This window comes from Elephantulus edwardii, unplaced genomic scaffold (genome assembly GCF_000299155.1).
Source record: "Elephantulus edwardii isolate Elephantulus edwardi_28Jun2011 unplaced genomic scaffold, EleEdw1.0 scaffold00058, whole genome shotgun sequence".
Classification (NCBI taxonomy): Eukaryota; Metazoa; Chordata; class Mammalia; order Macroscelidea; family Macroscelididae; genus Elephantulus; species Elephantulus edwardii.
Genome location: NW_006399808.1, coordinates 763,326 through 775,930, shown reverse-complemented (window position 1 = coordinate 775,930; position 12,605 = coordinate 763,326). Strand labels below are relative to the sequence as shown.

At 48.9% G+C, this 12,605-nt stretch overlaps 1 protein-coding gene across 1 annotated transcript in view; it reads right to left on the bottom strand.

Annotated features, from left to right (window-relative positions):
• The window catches only part of ZCCHC24 (zinc finger, CCHC domain containing 24), a 78,933-nt gene extending 70,280 nt beyond the window's left edge, over positions 1–8,653 (bottom strand). Inside the window, exon 1 of the mRNA XM_006887469.1 lies at positions 8,408–8,653. Within this exon, the coding sequence (XP_006887531.1) occupies positions 8,408–8,653 (246 nt within the window). The remainder of the gene's footprint in view (positions 1–8,407) is intronic.
• Positions 8,654–12,605: the final 3,952 nt, after the last annotated feature.

The following is a 12,605-nucleotide window of genomic DNA, read 5'->3' as shown; positions in this document are numbered from 1 at the left end:
TTCCCTGTGGCCCAGAATGATCCAGGTGAGGGCTAGTATGGGGACCAAGTGCAGCGTGGGCCACAGTAAGAGCTGGCAGTTGAAGCACTCCACAGCTAGCTCTGCCATTAAATGCAGGGAGACTTGCCAGGCCTCTGCCTTCTTGTAAGATGGGAACTAAGAAGCAATAAATGCCAATAACTAAGTACCACCAAGAAATTAGGGACTGCTAAGCCAAGAGTAATGATACCCCTCATTCTAGATAGGTCATGACTGAAAGCAGAAAATACAAGAAAGATGTGTACTTGTGTTTTATTAACGACTCAAAGGCATTCAACTGCATAGAACAAAATAAATTATGGATAATAGTTTTAAAACTCAGAGTTTCAGAACACAATTTTACTGATGCAGAGTACATAGACCAAGAAGTAGTCATTAGAACAGAACAAGGAGATTCTACATGCTTTAAAATTAGGAAAGGTGTGTGTCAGGTTTCACCATATCTATTTACTGTACAATGAAAAAATAATTTGAGAAGGTAGACTATATGAAGAAGAATGTGGCATTGGGATTAGAGGGAGACTCATCAATAACCGGCTTTATGCAGATGACAAAACTTCAGTTGCTGAAAGTGAAGAAGATAACAAACGTTAAAGAAGATCACAGAGTATAGTGTTCTGTATGGATTACACTTCAATACAAAAAAAGAAAAATCCTCACACCTGGACCATAATAAACAGAGAAAAGATTGAAGCTGTCAATTTTTTTCCCCTTTTACTTGGATCCACAATCAATGCTCATGGAAGCAGCAATCAAGAAATCAGACATATTGTATTGGGTATAAACATGACGATACACCTCAAAGTACTAAAAAGCAAGGAGGTTATTTCAGAGACTAAGATGTGACTAACCCAAGCCATGGCATTTTCAATCACATCATCTGCATGTGAAAGTCAGACAAAAACTCTGATTGCAACAAGGATGCCCACTGTTACCACTTCTATTCAATATTGTATTGGAAGTGTTTGCTAGGGCAATACAATAAGAGAAGAAAATAAAATGCATCCAGATCAACAAAGAGATGGTTAAACTGTTACTCTATGCAGATGATATGGTAGTGTACACAGAAAACTCCAACGACTCAGCAAAAAACCTGTTAGGACCTGTGGACCAATTTAGTAGGGTGGCAAGATACAAGATAATATCCAAAGGTCAGTGGGATTCCTCTACAGTAACAAAGAGAACTAAGAGAAAGAAACCAAGAAAGCCATTTACAAAAGCCAACCACAAATTGAAATACTTGGGAATGAACCTAACTAGAGGCAAAAAAGACCTGTACAAAGAAAACTACAGAACATTTCAGCAAGAACTAAATAAGTGGGAAAATGTTCACTGTTCATGGATAGCAAGACTCAATAGAGTGAAAATGACAATCTTACCTAAAGCAATCCACCTGTTCAATGCAATCCCAATACAGACAGCAAATTACTTTTTTAAGAGATCTAAAGGGAAATTGTTAAGTTTATTTGGAGAGGAAAGAGACCCCAAATATGCAAAACACTTCTGGAAAACAAAAATGAGGTGGGAGACATAGCACTCCCTGACCTCAAAACCTACTACACAGTGGTTGTAAGCAAAACAGCATGGTACTGGTACAATGACAGGCACATAGTCAAATGGAACAGAATCAAGAACCCAAAAATGGATCTACCTATCTATGGTCAACTGATACTTGACAAGGAAATAAAACCTCTCAAGTGGGGAAATGACAACCTCTTCAACAAATGGTGCTGGCAAAACTGGACTGCTACCTTTTGAAAGCTGAAACAGGATCCACTTCTCACACCATACACAAAAATCAACTCAAGGTAGATCAGAGACCTGAGAGTAAAGCTGCAAACCATAAAGTTCATAAGAAACAAACTGAGACCAAGCTTAGATGGCCTAGTTTATGGTATAAAGAGACTGCCAATTAAAGACAGAAATGTACAATCTGGAGAGGATAAAATTGATGAATGGGACTTTCAAAAGATTAAATCCCTGTACTCCTCAACATCTTTTTCCAATAAGTTAAAAGGAAAACCTACCGACTGGGAAAAAATTTGGCATTATCACTTCAGACAGGGGTCTCATAACAAAAGTTACAGAATTTTCTTAGGCCTTCAGAAGGAAAAGACTGATAACCCAGTTACAAAATGGGCAAAAGACATGGAAAAACTTTTCACAGAGCAGGATATCTGTATGGCCAATAGACACGTGAAGAAATGCCCCAAAGCACTGGCAAAAAGAGAGATGCAAATCAAAACCATAATGAGATATCATCTCATTCCAGTAGCAGTGGCAAAGTTTAGGAGGATACCAAACAATAAATGTTGGAGAGGTGGGAACTCTCAAACACTGTTGGTGGGATTGTAAAATGGTACAACCACTCTGGAAGGAAGTTTAATGTTTCCTCAAAAACTTAGAATTTAGAAACTCCGTATGATCCAGCTATTCCACTACTTAGGGATATATTGCAAGGAAATTAGAACTAGACACAAATGGAGATTTGTACACCAATGTTCATAGTATCATTATTCACCATCACAAGAACATAGAAACAGCTCAAATGTCCAACCACAACTAAATGGATTGAGAAATTGTGGTACATTCACACAATGAAATACTATGAAATACTCAGGAACAATGATTCGGAAAAAAATGCTATAGAATTTCGGAGAGACTGGAGAGTATTCTGCTGAGGGAACTAACTCAGTCTCATAAGGACAAATATTGCACGAGACTATTACTGTAAAAATAGAAGGATAACTAGTAAAACATGCATGGGGACCTACAGGAGGAAGAGGTGGGATCAAGAGGGGTTATGATGGGTAGGGGTGATCACAGGGTTGCATAATTTGGTGGGTGGAGGGGGACAGGGAGGGAAATGGGAATAATCCGGCAGAGACCTGTAAAGACAGGATAGTGATGGGCATAGTTCAATGGTGATTATAAACATAACGCATGGGAATGATTGTATGAAACATAATGTGTGTAAAGAATGGTGTAAAACACAATGTATATAAACTCTTTAAGCAAACCAATAAAAAAATAAACATTTTTAAAAAACCAATAAAAAATACTCTGATTGGCTAGTGGTAAGAAGCTGCGCTGTAATCCCAAAGGCATGCGGTTTGAATCCCCAGCTGTTCCTTAGGATAAGGATGGACAATCTCCTCTTGTGAGATATACTGTCTTTGAACATCCAACGAAGGGTCAGCTATGGGTGTCACTTCCAGCTCAAGGATACACAACAACAACAACATATGCATCTGAATGTTGGGCAATGAATAAAGAAGACCAAGGAAGCACCGATGCTTTTGAATTGTTGGCACTGGTCAAGAATACTCAGTGCCACAGACTGCAGAAAGACCAAACCTGTCTTCAAAGAAGTGAGGCCTGAGTCCTCTTTGGACACAAGGATGATGAGGATTTATCTTACATACTTTGAACATGTCAGGTGGGGCAAGTTCTTGGAGAGAGAAGTTTGGAAAAGAAGAGTCAATGAAAAAGATCTTTAAGAAGATGGATTATTGTCACATTGACTGGAGCAATGGGCTAAATCACAGTAGAGGTGTGAGGGAGATGCGGGATAGGCCAGGGCCTTGCTCTGTTGTCCACAAGGTCCCTCTGAGTTGGAGATGATTTGACAGCACTTAGCAACAATTTCAAGGGCCATGTTTCTGCAAGGTCCTCATCTTGGTGCTGACAGTGCCTGACTTTCTTCTGCTACTAATTATAAATGACTAATGCAGCCTGTTTTCCTCCTCTACCTGACTCAGAAGGACCATGAGGTGTGTTTGCTCCTCCTAAGTCCACCCTGTCAACTGAGTTTCAAAAAGGTCAGGCCATGCCACCTCCACCAACTGGCTCTCGAGTGAGACACCTCTTTGCCTGAGTCACAGTTCAACCTTCCAAGGGTGGCCAAGGGGCTGGGCATCTTCCAGATTCCTGGTTGAGTTAAAACATCATTCCTTCCAGGATGTAAGGAAAGGATTCAAAGGAGGGAAAGACCCTCAAAGAGATGGACTGACACAATGACTGCATCTATGCACTCAAGTATGTTAGAGATGATGAGGAAGGCACCAAATAGGACACGGTTCAGAGCTGCTGTTTACAGAGTCCCTCTGAATTGTACTCAGCTTGAAGGCACCTGAAAACAAAAATTGCCTCTGTTCCAAACAGACCAAAGAGTGATGACAACCAACTTCAGCTACTAAACTCCACGTTCGGCTCCAGGGAAGCAAAGCTTCCATGTTCAGGCAGAAATGGGTTTTTCTTCTATGTATTCTTCACTGGTCAGGCAGCCTCCTGTCATGGACATGGGTGGCATTCCAAATCCTCAAAGAACAGTCATGACATGGAGACTCAGTAGAACGGGACCCACTTTGGCTCCTCTGCATGTACTAGTAGCTACGTATATGAAGAAGGGCTGAAGACTTCTAGCTCCCATGTCTGAGACAGGGCGGCCAGCTGAGCCTCCTGCTGTTGTCTAGTCTCCAAGGGACTGAGCAGAGCAGGGCACAGGAAGGGTCTAATGCTGCCGAGATTGAGCTAAGTCACCCGTGTTTATGGTTGTAGGACAAGCTTCCTAAGGCTGGATCCATGCTGGGCCTGGAGTTGTCTGTGGGAACATTAGCATGCTCTGGTCAGAAAGAAATAGGAAATGTTGAGCCGATGAAGAGTTAACAGGATTCATGCTACAGGACTTCTCAGAAGACGGGTGGGTATTATGTGTCTCCAAGAGAAAATCTCAAAGCTGCGCTTTCTGATCTTTTTTTACTCCAAAACCCTCCTTCCACCCCACAAAACATCACAGTAGGACCACATCTTCAGGTCACATTGGTTCTTGGAGGCAAAGGGACAGGAAACAGCTAACCTAAGAACAGAATAGAGTGGGGCAGCCAAGCATCACTTGAGTCCAGGGAACACCTGGAACAGGGTATAGGAACTGATAAGTTAGTGCCCCACAAAAGAGTAGTTCTGCTTTTCTCAAGGATAAATCACATAGTTCACACTGCAGGGACTTTAAATTCCAAACAAAACTTGGCAGGAAGTTACTTCCATCCCGTTCAACCCCTGGTCCCTCTAAGAACTGCTTTCCTTGGGTGTCTGCAGAGAGAGGGGTGCTCACTCAAGGATATCAGGGCTCTCTCTCCAAAACCACAATTGTCAGCACATCAGGACTTTAAATTAGGACCCACGGCCAGTCTGAAATGGTGTGCATAACCGCCTGTGCATGCGCATGTTTCTCATGGACAGGAAGGCTACAACTTGAAGCAGGTCTCAGAGGACCCTGGTGTGAACATCAGCGCCAAGGACCTTCGCAGAGCATCTAGGGTGCAGGGCCCAGTTTCTAGACCACCTCATCTTCCCCCATGAGACTCCAAAGACACCTCCTAGTGCATGTTCCGTACTACACGTGTGAACCCCATAATCTTCTCTTTCTCCACTCACAGAGCCAGGGCTCCCCTCAGAACTCTTGGTTTTTCTTCAGTAACCAGAGTGAGGTTCCAGGGGCACAATAGTCTTCTGTGCCCCCATGTCCTCATCCCCTCCCCAAACCCCAGCGGCATTCATGGTGTTTTGCTATTGTGGTGGGAGCAGCCTGGGGGTGGTGCTGGAGGGGGTGGTCCCTGGCACAGGGGCTGACTCAGCCAGTGGTCAGCATGCGAGTCACATCCACAGGCACTGCCACCAGGCCTGCCAGGCCTTGCACAGAATGGCAACCCTCTAAGGCTCCCTGGGTCCCCTCGTAGAGTCTCCTCAGGCCCACATACTACTTGCTGCTTCTTCAACAAGTCCCTCAGCAGCATCGAGTTCAGCGGGACGGGGGTATTTTTTTTTTTCTTGCCTTCACAGCCAGTTGCTATTTTGGGGCCATATTAGGTCACCAGCTAAGCCCTGGACGCAGGAAAAGCCTGTCTCTAGGAGCACAGCTGGGACTCAAAGAGGGTTTAAGAGGCAAAGCAACTGGGAGGTAAGGGTGAGTGAGTCTGAAGCCAAGAGAACCTTCCGGAAGTCAGCAAGCACAGCACGCCAGCCCCTCAAAGGAAATTTCCAGCCGGGGGTGGGGGGTGGGGGCAAGAGAAGCCCCTCAGGTGCCTCAAAGCCAGCCTTTCTCCCAGCAGACTCTCTCTTGGGCATACAACTCTCAGGCTCCATGTATATCACTCCAGGGGAGAGCGGAGACTAAATCTCATATACTGGTAAACTGAGGCCCAAAGGGGGACAAGGAGTTCCCAAGTCAGGTCACGAGAGATTTTCCCAATCATTGCTGTAGATGGCCTTTACCTGGGGCCGCAGAAAAGGAGCATGGCTCTTTATATAAAGGGAAATGGAGGCAAGCAGGAACGAAATGACAGGAAGCAATTCTCAGAGACCTTAGATGCCAGAAATTTCTAGAAGAGACAGTATCCTGCTCCTACAGGGGACCTGTGATAGCCCCATGCTCCCAGGTCCTCTTAATGGAAATAAGGCCAGGAATCCAGGGTACCATGGGGGTAGGGGGCAGCAGGTGGAGACTGAGCAGGGGCTCCCACTTGACCTGAGGCACAACGTAGGGTAAGGTTTATTCTGTCAAACAGGGTTACTACTGTCAGTCAGCGCCAACTTGATGGCACCTAACAACCTGACTGAATGAAGGGCCTTAATGAGGGGCCCAGGCACCCCCTCAAGTCACCCACAAGCCACACTGGATCATCTTGTCTACTTTTCCATGGCCCTCGTCAGCCTATGGCTCTGAATCCCCATGGGCCCATACTGAATGTAGAAAATGTTTAGTAAGAATATAAACTGGAAAAAAATCATTAATAAAAAAAGGACTATAAACTGGAAATACCTCAATCCTGTAAAAACACCCCACAAACGGTCTCCTAAAGTTCCTATAGGAAACCACTTCCCTTACAGAGCAACACAATCTCTTACAAAGAAAAACTATCCCAGCCAAAAGCAACTCCTCACATGGAGAGGGGACATTACAATTTTTAAGAAAGTTTTGCCTACAAACACTTTCGCCTTGGGACACCAAAGGGTCTCATTCCAAACTAATCTCCTTCAAGTCCTCCTCTCCACCACCACAGCCACCATCACCATCACGACAGCCACCACGGCCACCACCATGGCTACCACAGCCACCACCACCACCACCATGGCCACCACAGCCACCACTGCTCCACTACATGCACTATCCACACAGCTCACTTCCCTCCGCTTAGGGAGCACTGGCCCACCTGAGCGTCCTAGGCCCACATATCCCCTAGACAGGGACCATGTGGAGGGCACACCCCAGTCAAAGGCCTTGGGCACAGTGGGAGCTTAATAAATAACTCATTCATCCCCACCACACCCCACACACTCATGCCTTCTCAGTAAACTCATTCTGGGATGTGCCTTTCCTGAAACTAAGCATCTGGTCTAGGAGGAAGGTGACCCTCAAGTGTGCAATTTCCACATGCATCACCCCTCTTGCAGAGAGCTGCCAAAAGGGGAGGGAGGGGCACTGAAGGGTCTGCAACTAATTCCCAAAGAAGGCAGTAAAAGAGTGGCAGGAGAGAGGAGCGGTATCTGAGGAGGTTCCAGAGCGAACTCCTCCAAAGGGACCAGGTCATGGCGATTTCTGGATTTGTCTGGCCAGAGAAGATGCACTGCCCATCGTCTTTGTAACTGAATCCACTCAACAGGCGAACTTTGCAACGCAGGAGGCCCAGGTTTCTGGAAAAGGCACTGGCAGCTGGAAGTTCTCCCCCCATCTCGCCCCCCTTCCAAGAGCTCAAGAGGATTTCCCTTTCATTTCCTTCCAGGCTGGGAGGGCGGGGGGACAGCGCAGTCTGCAGGGTCAAGCCCTCAAAAACCACTTCCTATGTGGCTGGGGGAGGGCAGCAGCTGTAGGATGTGTCTGAGGGTCTCGGCGTGAAAAGAGCGGGGAAAGTCCTGCGGGTGAATCACTTCTCCCCGCGGTGCCCAGCGCACCGGCCACCACAGAGGTCCGAGGAGAAAGCGGAGTTGAGGCGCCTCCGGAGGCGCTCGAAGAATTGGTCCCGGCCAGCGGCAGCTGGGAGGGGAATGGGATTGGGTGTGGGAAGGACACTAGAACGGGCTCCTCGCCCTGGCTGTGCCTGGGATGTGGGAAGCGAGCTGAAGCCCCTCGCGTCGCCGGGTCCCCTAACACCCTTGGGGCAGGGCTCCTGAGTTAGGAGAGGGGGCGAGCGGGCCTCGCCTGGGCCTGGGCTGCTCCAGGCTCATCCGGGAGGTGACGTGCTCCGGGCGCCCCGGGACTTCGGGCGGCGAGTCTGGCAGAGCCGAGATGAGCTGAGCCAAGCCGGGCCGGGCAAATCGGGACGCCCTGGCGTGGTGGGATGGAGGGCGGGGGGCCCGCGGAGGCACCCACCTCTCCGCGCTGCAGTTGGAAGAAGTTGTTGAGATAGCTCGAGTGCAGAGGCGACCCCAGCTGCTCCGGGCGGCCCTTGCCGAAGGCCAGCTCCGGGGGCGCGGTGCCGGCGGGCGGCTCGGGCCGGAAGGCGTCGAAAGCGCTGGCCTGGTGCGTGTCCTGCAGGGACAGGTAGACCCAGTTGAGCAGCTGGGCAGGCTGGTACACCGAGGCGGCGCTCGTGTCGATGGCCGACAGCAGGCTCATTTTGCGGCGACGGCCCCTCCCCGGCCGCCCGCTTGCGCCCCCCCCAGCGGAGGGGCGGGCACCGGGGAGCCGGTGCCCACTGCCCGCCACCTGCGCCCTGACGGCGATCGCCCGCGCCCAGCGGCTCCTGCGCGGCTCACAGCCGTCGTCGCCACCACCTCCACCGACTGGCGTCCCGGCGCGCGCCCGCGGAGGAAGAGGACAGCGAAAGTTGGGCAGGAAACTTTGGACCCCGCCCCTCCGCGCCGCGCGCCCCGCCCCACAATCCGCTATCTGCCTCGCCGCTGACCCCTCCGGCGGCCACGCCCATGAGGTGGGGTCCGCCGAGGCCCCGCCCTCGCCCCGCCCGCTGGCCCGTCCACTTTCTAACGACTGTCTCATTACATGGCTGTGGGACAGAGAAAGGAAGCGGGGGTCTGCATGGTCAGCTCGTGGGCGGTCCGCTCACTGGGGCCCAGCTGCGCGCCGGGTCCCCTGCAGCAACCGGAGAGCTGTGTCTTTTCTGCCTCTCTCATCCTTCCAAGTCCTATCCAGTTGTTTAACTTTCATCTCTCCTCTTCTCTTTGTGGGTCGTGTCATCTTTCTGTCTCATCTCTTCTAGTCTTTCCTATTTCCACTTTGTCTAGTTGAGTCTGTCTCTCCTCTCAGCGCGCGCACACACACCCACACACGCGCGCGCACATTCCCTCCTTTCCTCCCTCCTCTCGCTATCACTGTAGGACCCTCCCCCTCCCCCTTAATTCCTTCCATCTGCAGAATCGCTTTGCTGGCCGGCTAGCCAAGGGGGGCCTGGGTTCCTGCCCCAAGAATGACTCCCTGCCCCCACCCCTTCCCCCTCTCTCTTCTCTTATTTCTCGTCTGCTTCGCACCCCAGCCACTACCTTGGCCCGGTCCCTGGCCCCAGCCCGCCTTCTCCTCGTGCCGCTTTCCTGCTGCTGTGGCAAGGGGCAGGAGCCCAGACGGGTCCTGGATCGCGGGAAGGTGGCTGTCATCCACTCCCGAACTGGGCAGCTGTTTCCTAGCTGTCGGGGGAAGCTCCTTTGCCCTTCATCTAGGACACATCGGAAGTCCGGGGTTGGTATGGGGTTAGTTACCCCGAGGGCTGTGCTGCGTCCACGCCAGGCACACCCAAGGGCAAGGTGTAGCCGCGCGGTGCAGGCGCCCCGGAATAGATCCCTAGGCCAGATCTGAGTTACCCTTCCCATTTCCAACCTGGCTCCGGAGTCATTTCACCTGGCATTCAAGGGACAGCTCGGCCATCTTACAGCTGAGTGAACTCGCGTGGCGCCTGACTCTCTGCAATAGAGTCTGTTTTCTCCCCTATGGAGTGGCCCTACCTCCAGGGAAGTTTGTGATTCACTAGCTTGAGCCTGGTAACCGCTTCCCACCCCAGAAGAGCGAGGATTTCTCAGTGCCTACTGGATGGAAGGGGACACCAGAGCACCTATCCAGATGCCTGGACCAGAGCGCTCGCTCCCCATCAGCTTCCCAAACAAGAACTTCTTGATTTTATTCTGCCATATCTTCGTGTTTCAAGGATTTTGTCAATAAATTTAGAATTATTCATGCAGACAATTTTGATATTTTTATTCATCAAAGATCCTGCTAAACACAGTGCCCTTAAAAGTTTTTAAACAGGTTTAAATCTACTTGATTAAAGACAAAGTACCTGCTTGTGGAGAATAAATGGGAGGACTGTTTCACCTTTGGAAACATTATGTGTGGGGCTCTGCTTTTAAGGTTGATTCTAAGGTAAGGTTGTTGTTAAGTGCTGTCAGGTCGCCTGAAGGTAGGGTGTTAGAATCTAGGACACTGATCTAGGCTTCACCAGGATTTTATAGGAAAAAAACCAACAAAATTCTGCTTATCAGAGAGAGGACATCTTGCAAGTGTACAAGTAGGCATTGGGGAGCCCTGAGGAGACCCTGAGGCAAGTACTGCACTCCCATACCCAGGTCAGGGCTCTCTGTTTCCATCTCTCACTCCACTGTGGACATGAGGTGAGATTACGGAAGCACTGGCATTCTCCTCCACGTGGGCTGTGATGTAAATTCTTTAGAAAACTATGGGTAACTGTCAGGTGTCAGGAAATGGAATTACTCTGCCAGTCAAGCAAACACTTTTATTCTATTTCTTGGTCCAAGATCACCAAAAAAGCACCTTTTCTATCATTCCCATGTGTTTTATCAACACCAGTTACAAGTGACTTGATGCTGGGAGGGAGCTTGTCATACTGACCACCACACCGGTGGCCCTGTCCTGTTTTTCATTTTCTCTCTTTCTATGGTTCTTACAAAGGACACAGTAGAGGCTCCAGAAATGTTCACCAGCCTGACAGATGCATGCTTATGGATGACCTTTAAGGCCTGGATAAGGTCCCTGGATGATGCAATGTAATACAATGGTTTGTACTCACTAAACATTGGTGGTTTGAACTCCCCTAGTAGCACTGTCAAAGAAGACCTGGTGATTCCTTCCCATAAAGATCACAACCAAGAACAACCCATGGTGTAGTTCTACTCTATATTCAACAGCAAAGGGTTTGGGATTTTTGGTTTGTAAGACCTGAATGACTTCTTTCATTTTGGACTTTTCTCCCTCCCCTCGCCCTTAGCACACCTGCCAGCACATGGACTCTGTACCATGTAGGTGATCAATACATATGAGCAACTGCCAGATAGTCTGTCTGAACAGCTGCTGACTGATATGAGTGTCTGCAGCTCCTTAGTCACCCAGAGAAGGTGCACACCAGGGTTCCCTACGTGATGGAGGTGGTAGGGGTAAGTGACTGACAATTGTTAGAAGCCCAGGTGTGAGGTTCAGAAGAGAGTCACACTTGAACTCTGTGCCTCCCACATACTATCACCATACAGTCAGAAACTCTGCATTTAGAACACCAGCAGTCCTACCTTGGACTTCAGTTTTCAGAGAGGGCACTAAAGCCTAGAGAAGAAAAGGCTTGCCTGGGGACAACTTAATCTGGTGACTAAGCCTCTGCTCTGAATCTGCCAGCACTACCTCGCTCTCCCTCCACTTCTTCCCATGCACTGTCCTTGAGCTGTTGGCAGGAGGGGACTCCCAGGTGAGCTCACTTCCATGGGTGGTGACTGTACAGCCTAGAATGCAACAATGGAGGGAACACAGGATTTGGAGGAAGAATGGCTGAGTGACTGTGGCAGGTCACCAAACCCCCTGTGAACCTCAAGGCTCTCAGCTATCAGTTGGGACTGTTGATCCCATTCCTAGCTTTTCTAGTAACTAGCACAGCTAATTGGGTATGAACATAGAGTCTCTTTGCTAATGCATGGTTATAATATCTGTAAAAACATTTGTTCCATTTCTGTAGAGAGGGTGGGGAGCAAGTAGAGATGAATTCTACCCATAAAGTTGCCCAGGTAGTGACTCTAATATTCATTTAGAGACTTTGCAAACCAAGAACTTTGAGTTGAGTGATGCAGGAGAAGCTTGAGAATGAGGAGCAAGCATAGTCAGTGACTATGACTTCACAGTCAGTGGAGTTGGCCTTCATCTGGGGACTGAAAGACACAGAGATAATTATGCAGGCAAAGAATACAGGCCTTTAAAATCCTGAGTGCACTGATTCTGCCCAGGTACCCAAGTGGGAGCTCTGGCAGCCTAATGAGTAAGGAGCTGTGCTACCAACTCAAAGGTAAGTGAGGCAAGTGGTTTGAATCTACCAGCTGCTCCACAGGAGAAAGATGAGCAACCTCCTCTCGTGAGCCTGATTCCCTCTGAAAACCACTGGAAGGTCAGCTATGTGTTGATTCTGACTCAATGGCAATGATTTGAGCTGAGCCGAGGTCCCTGCATTGCCCTGAACTACTAACCTGCATGCTGGTGGCTTCATCCACTGCAAAATGCCACAGACAAATAAGCCTTGCTTTTTTCGAGATTATATCCACGTCACCCAAACCGCAATAGAATGTTCAGT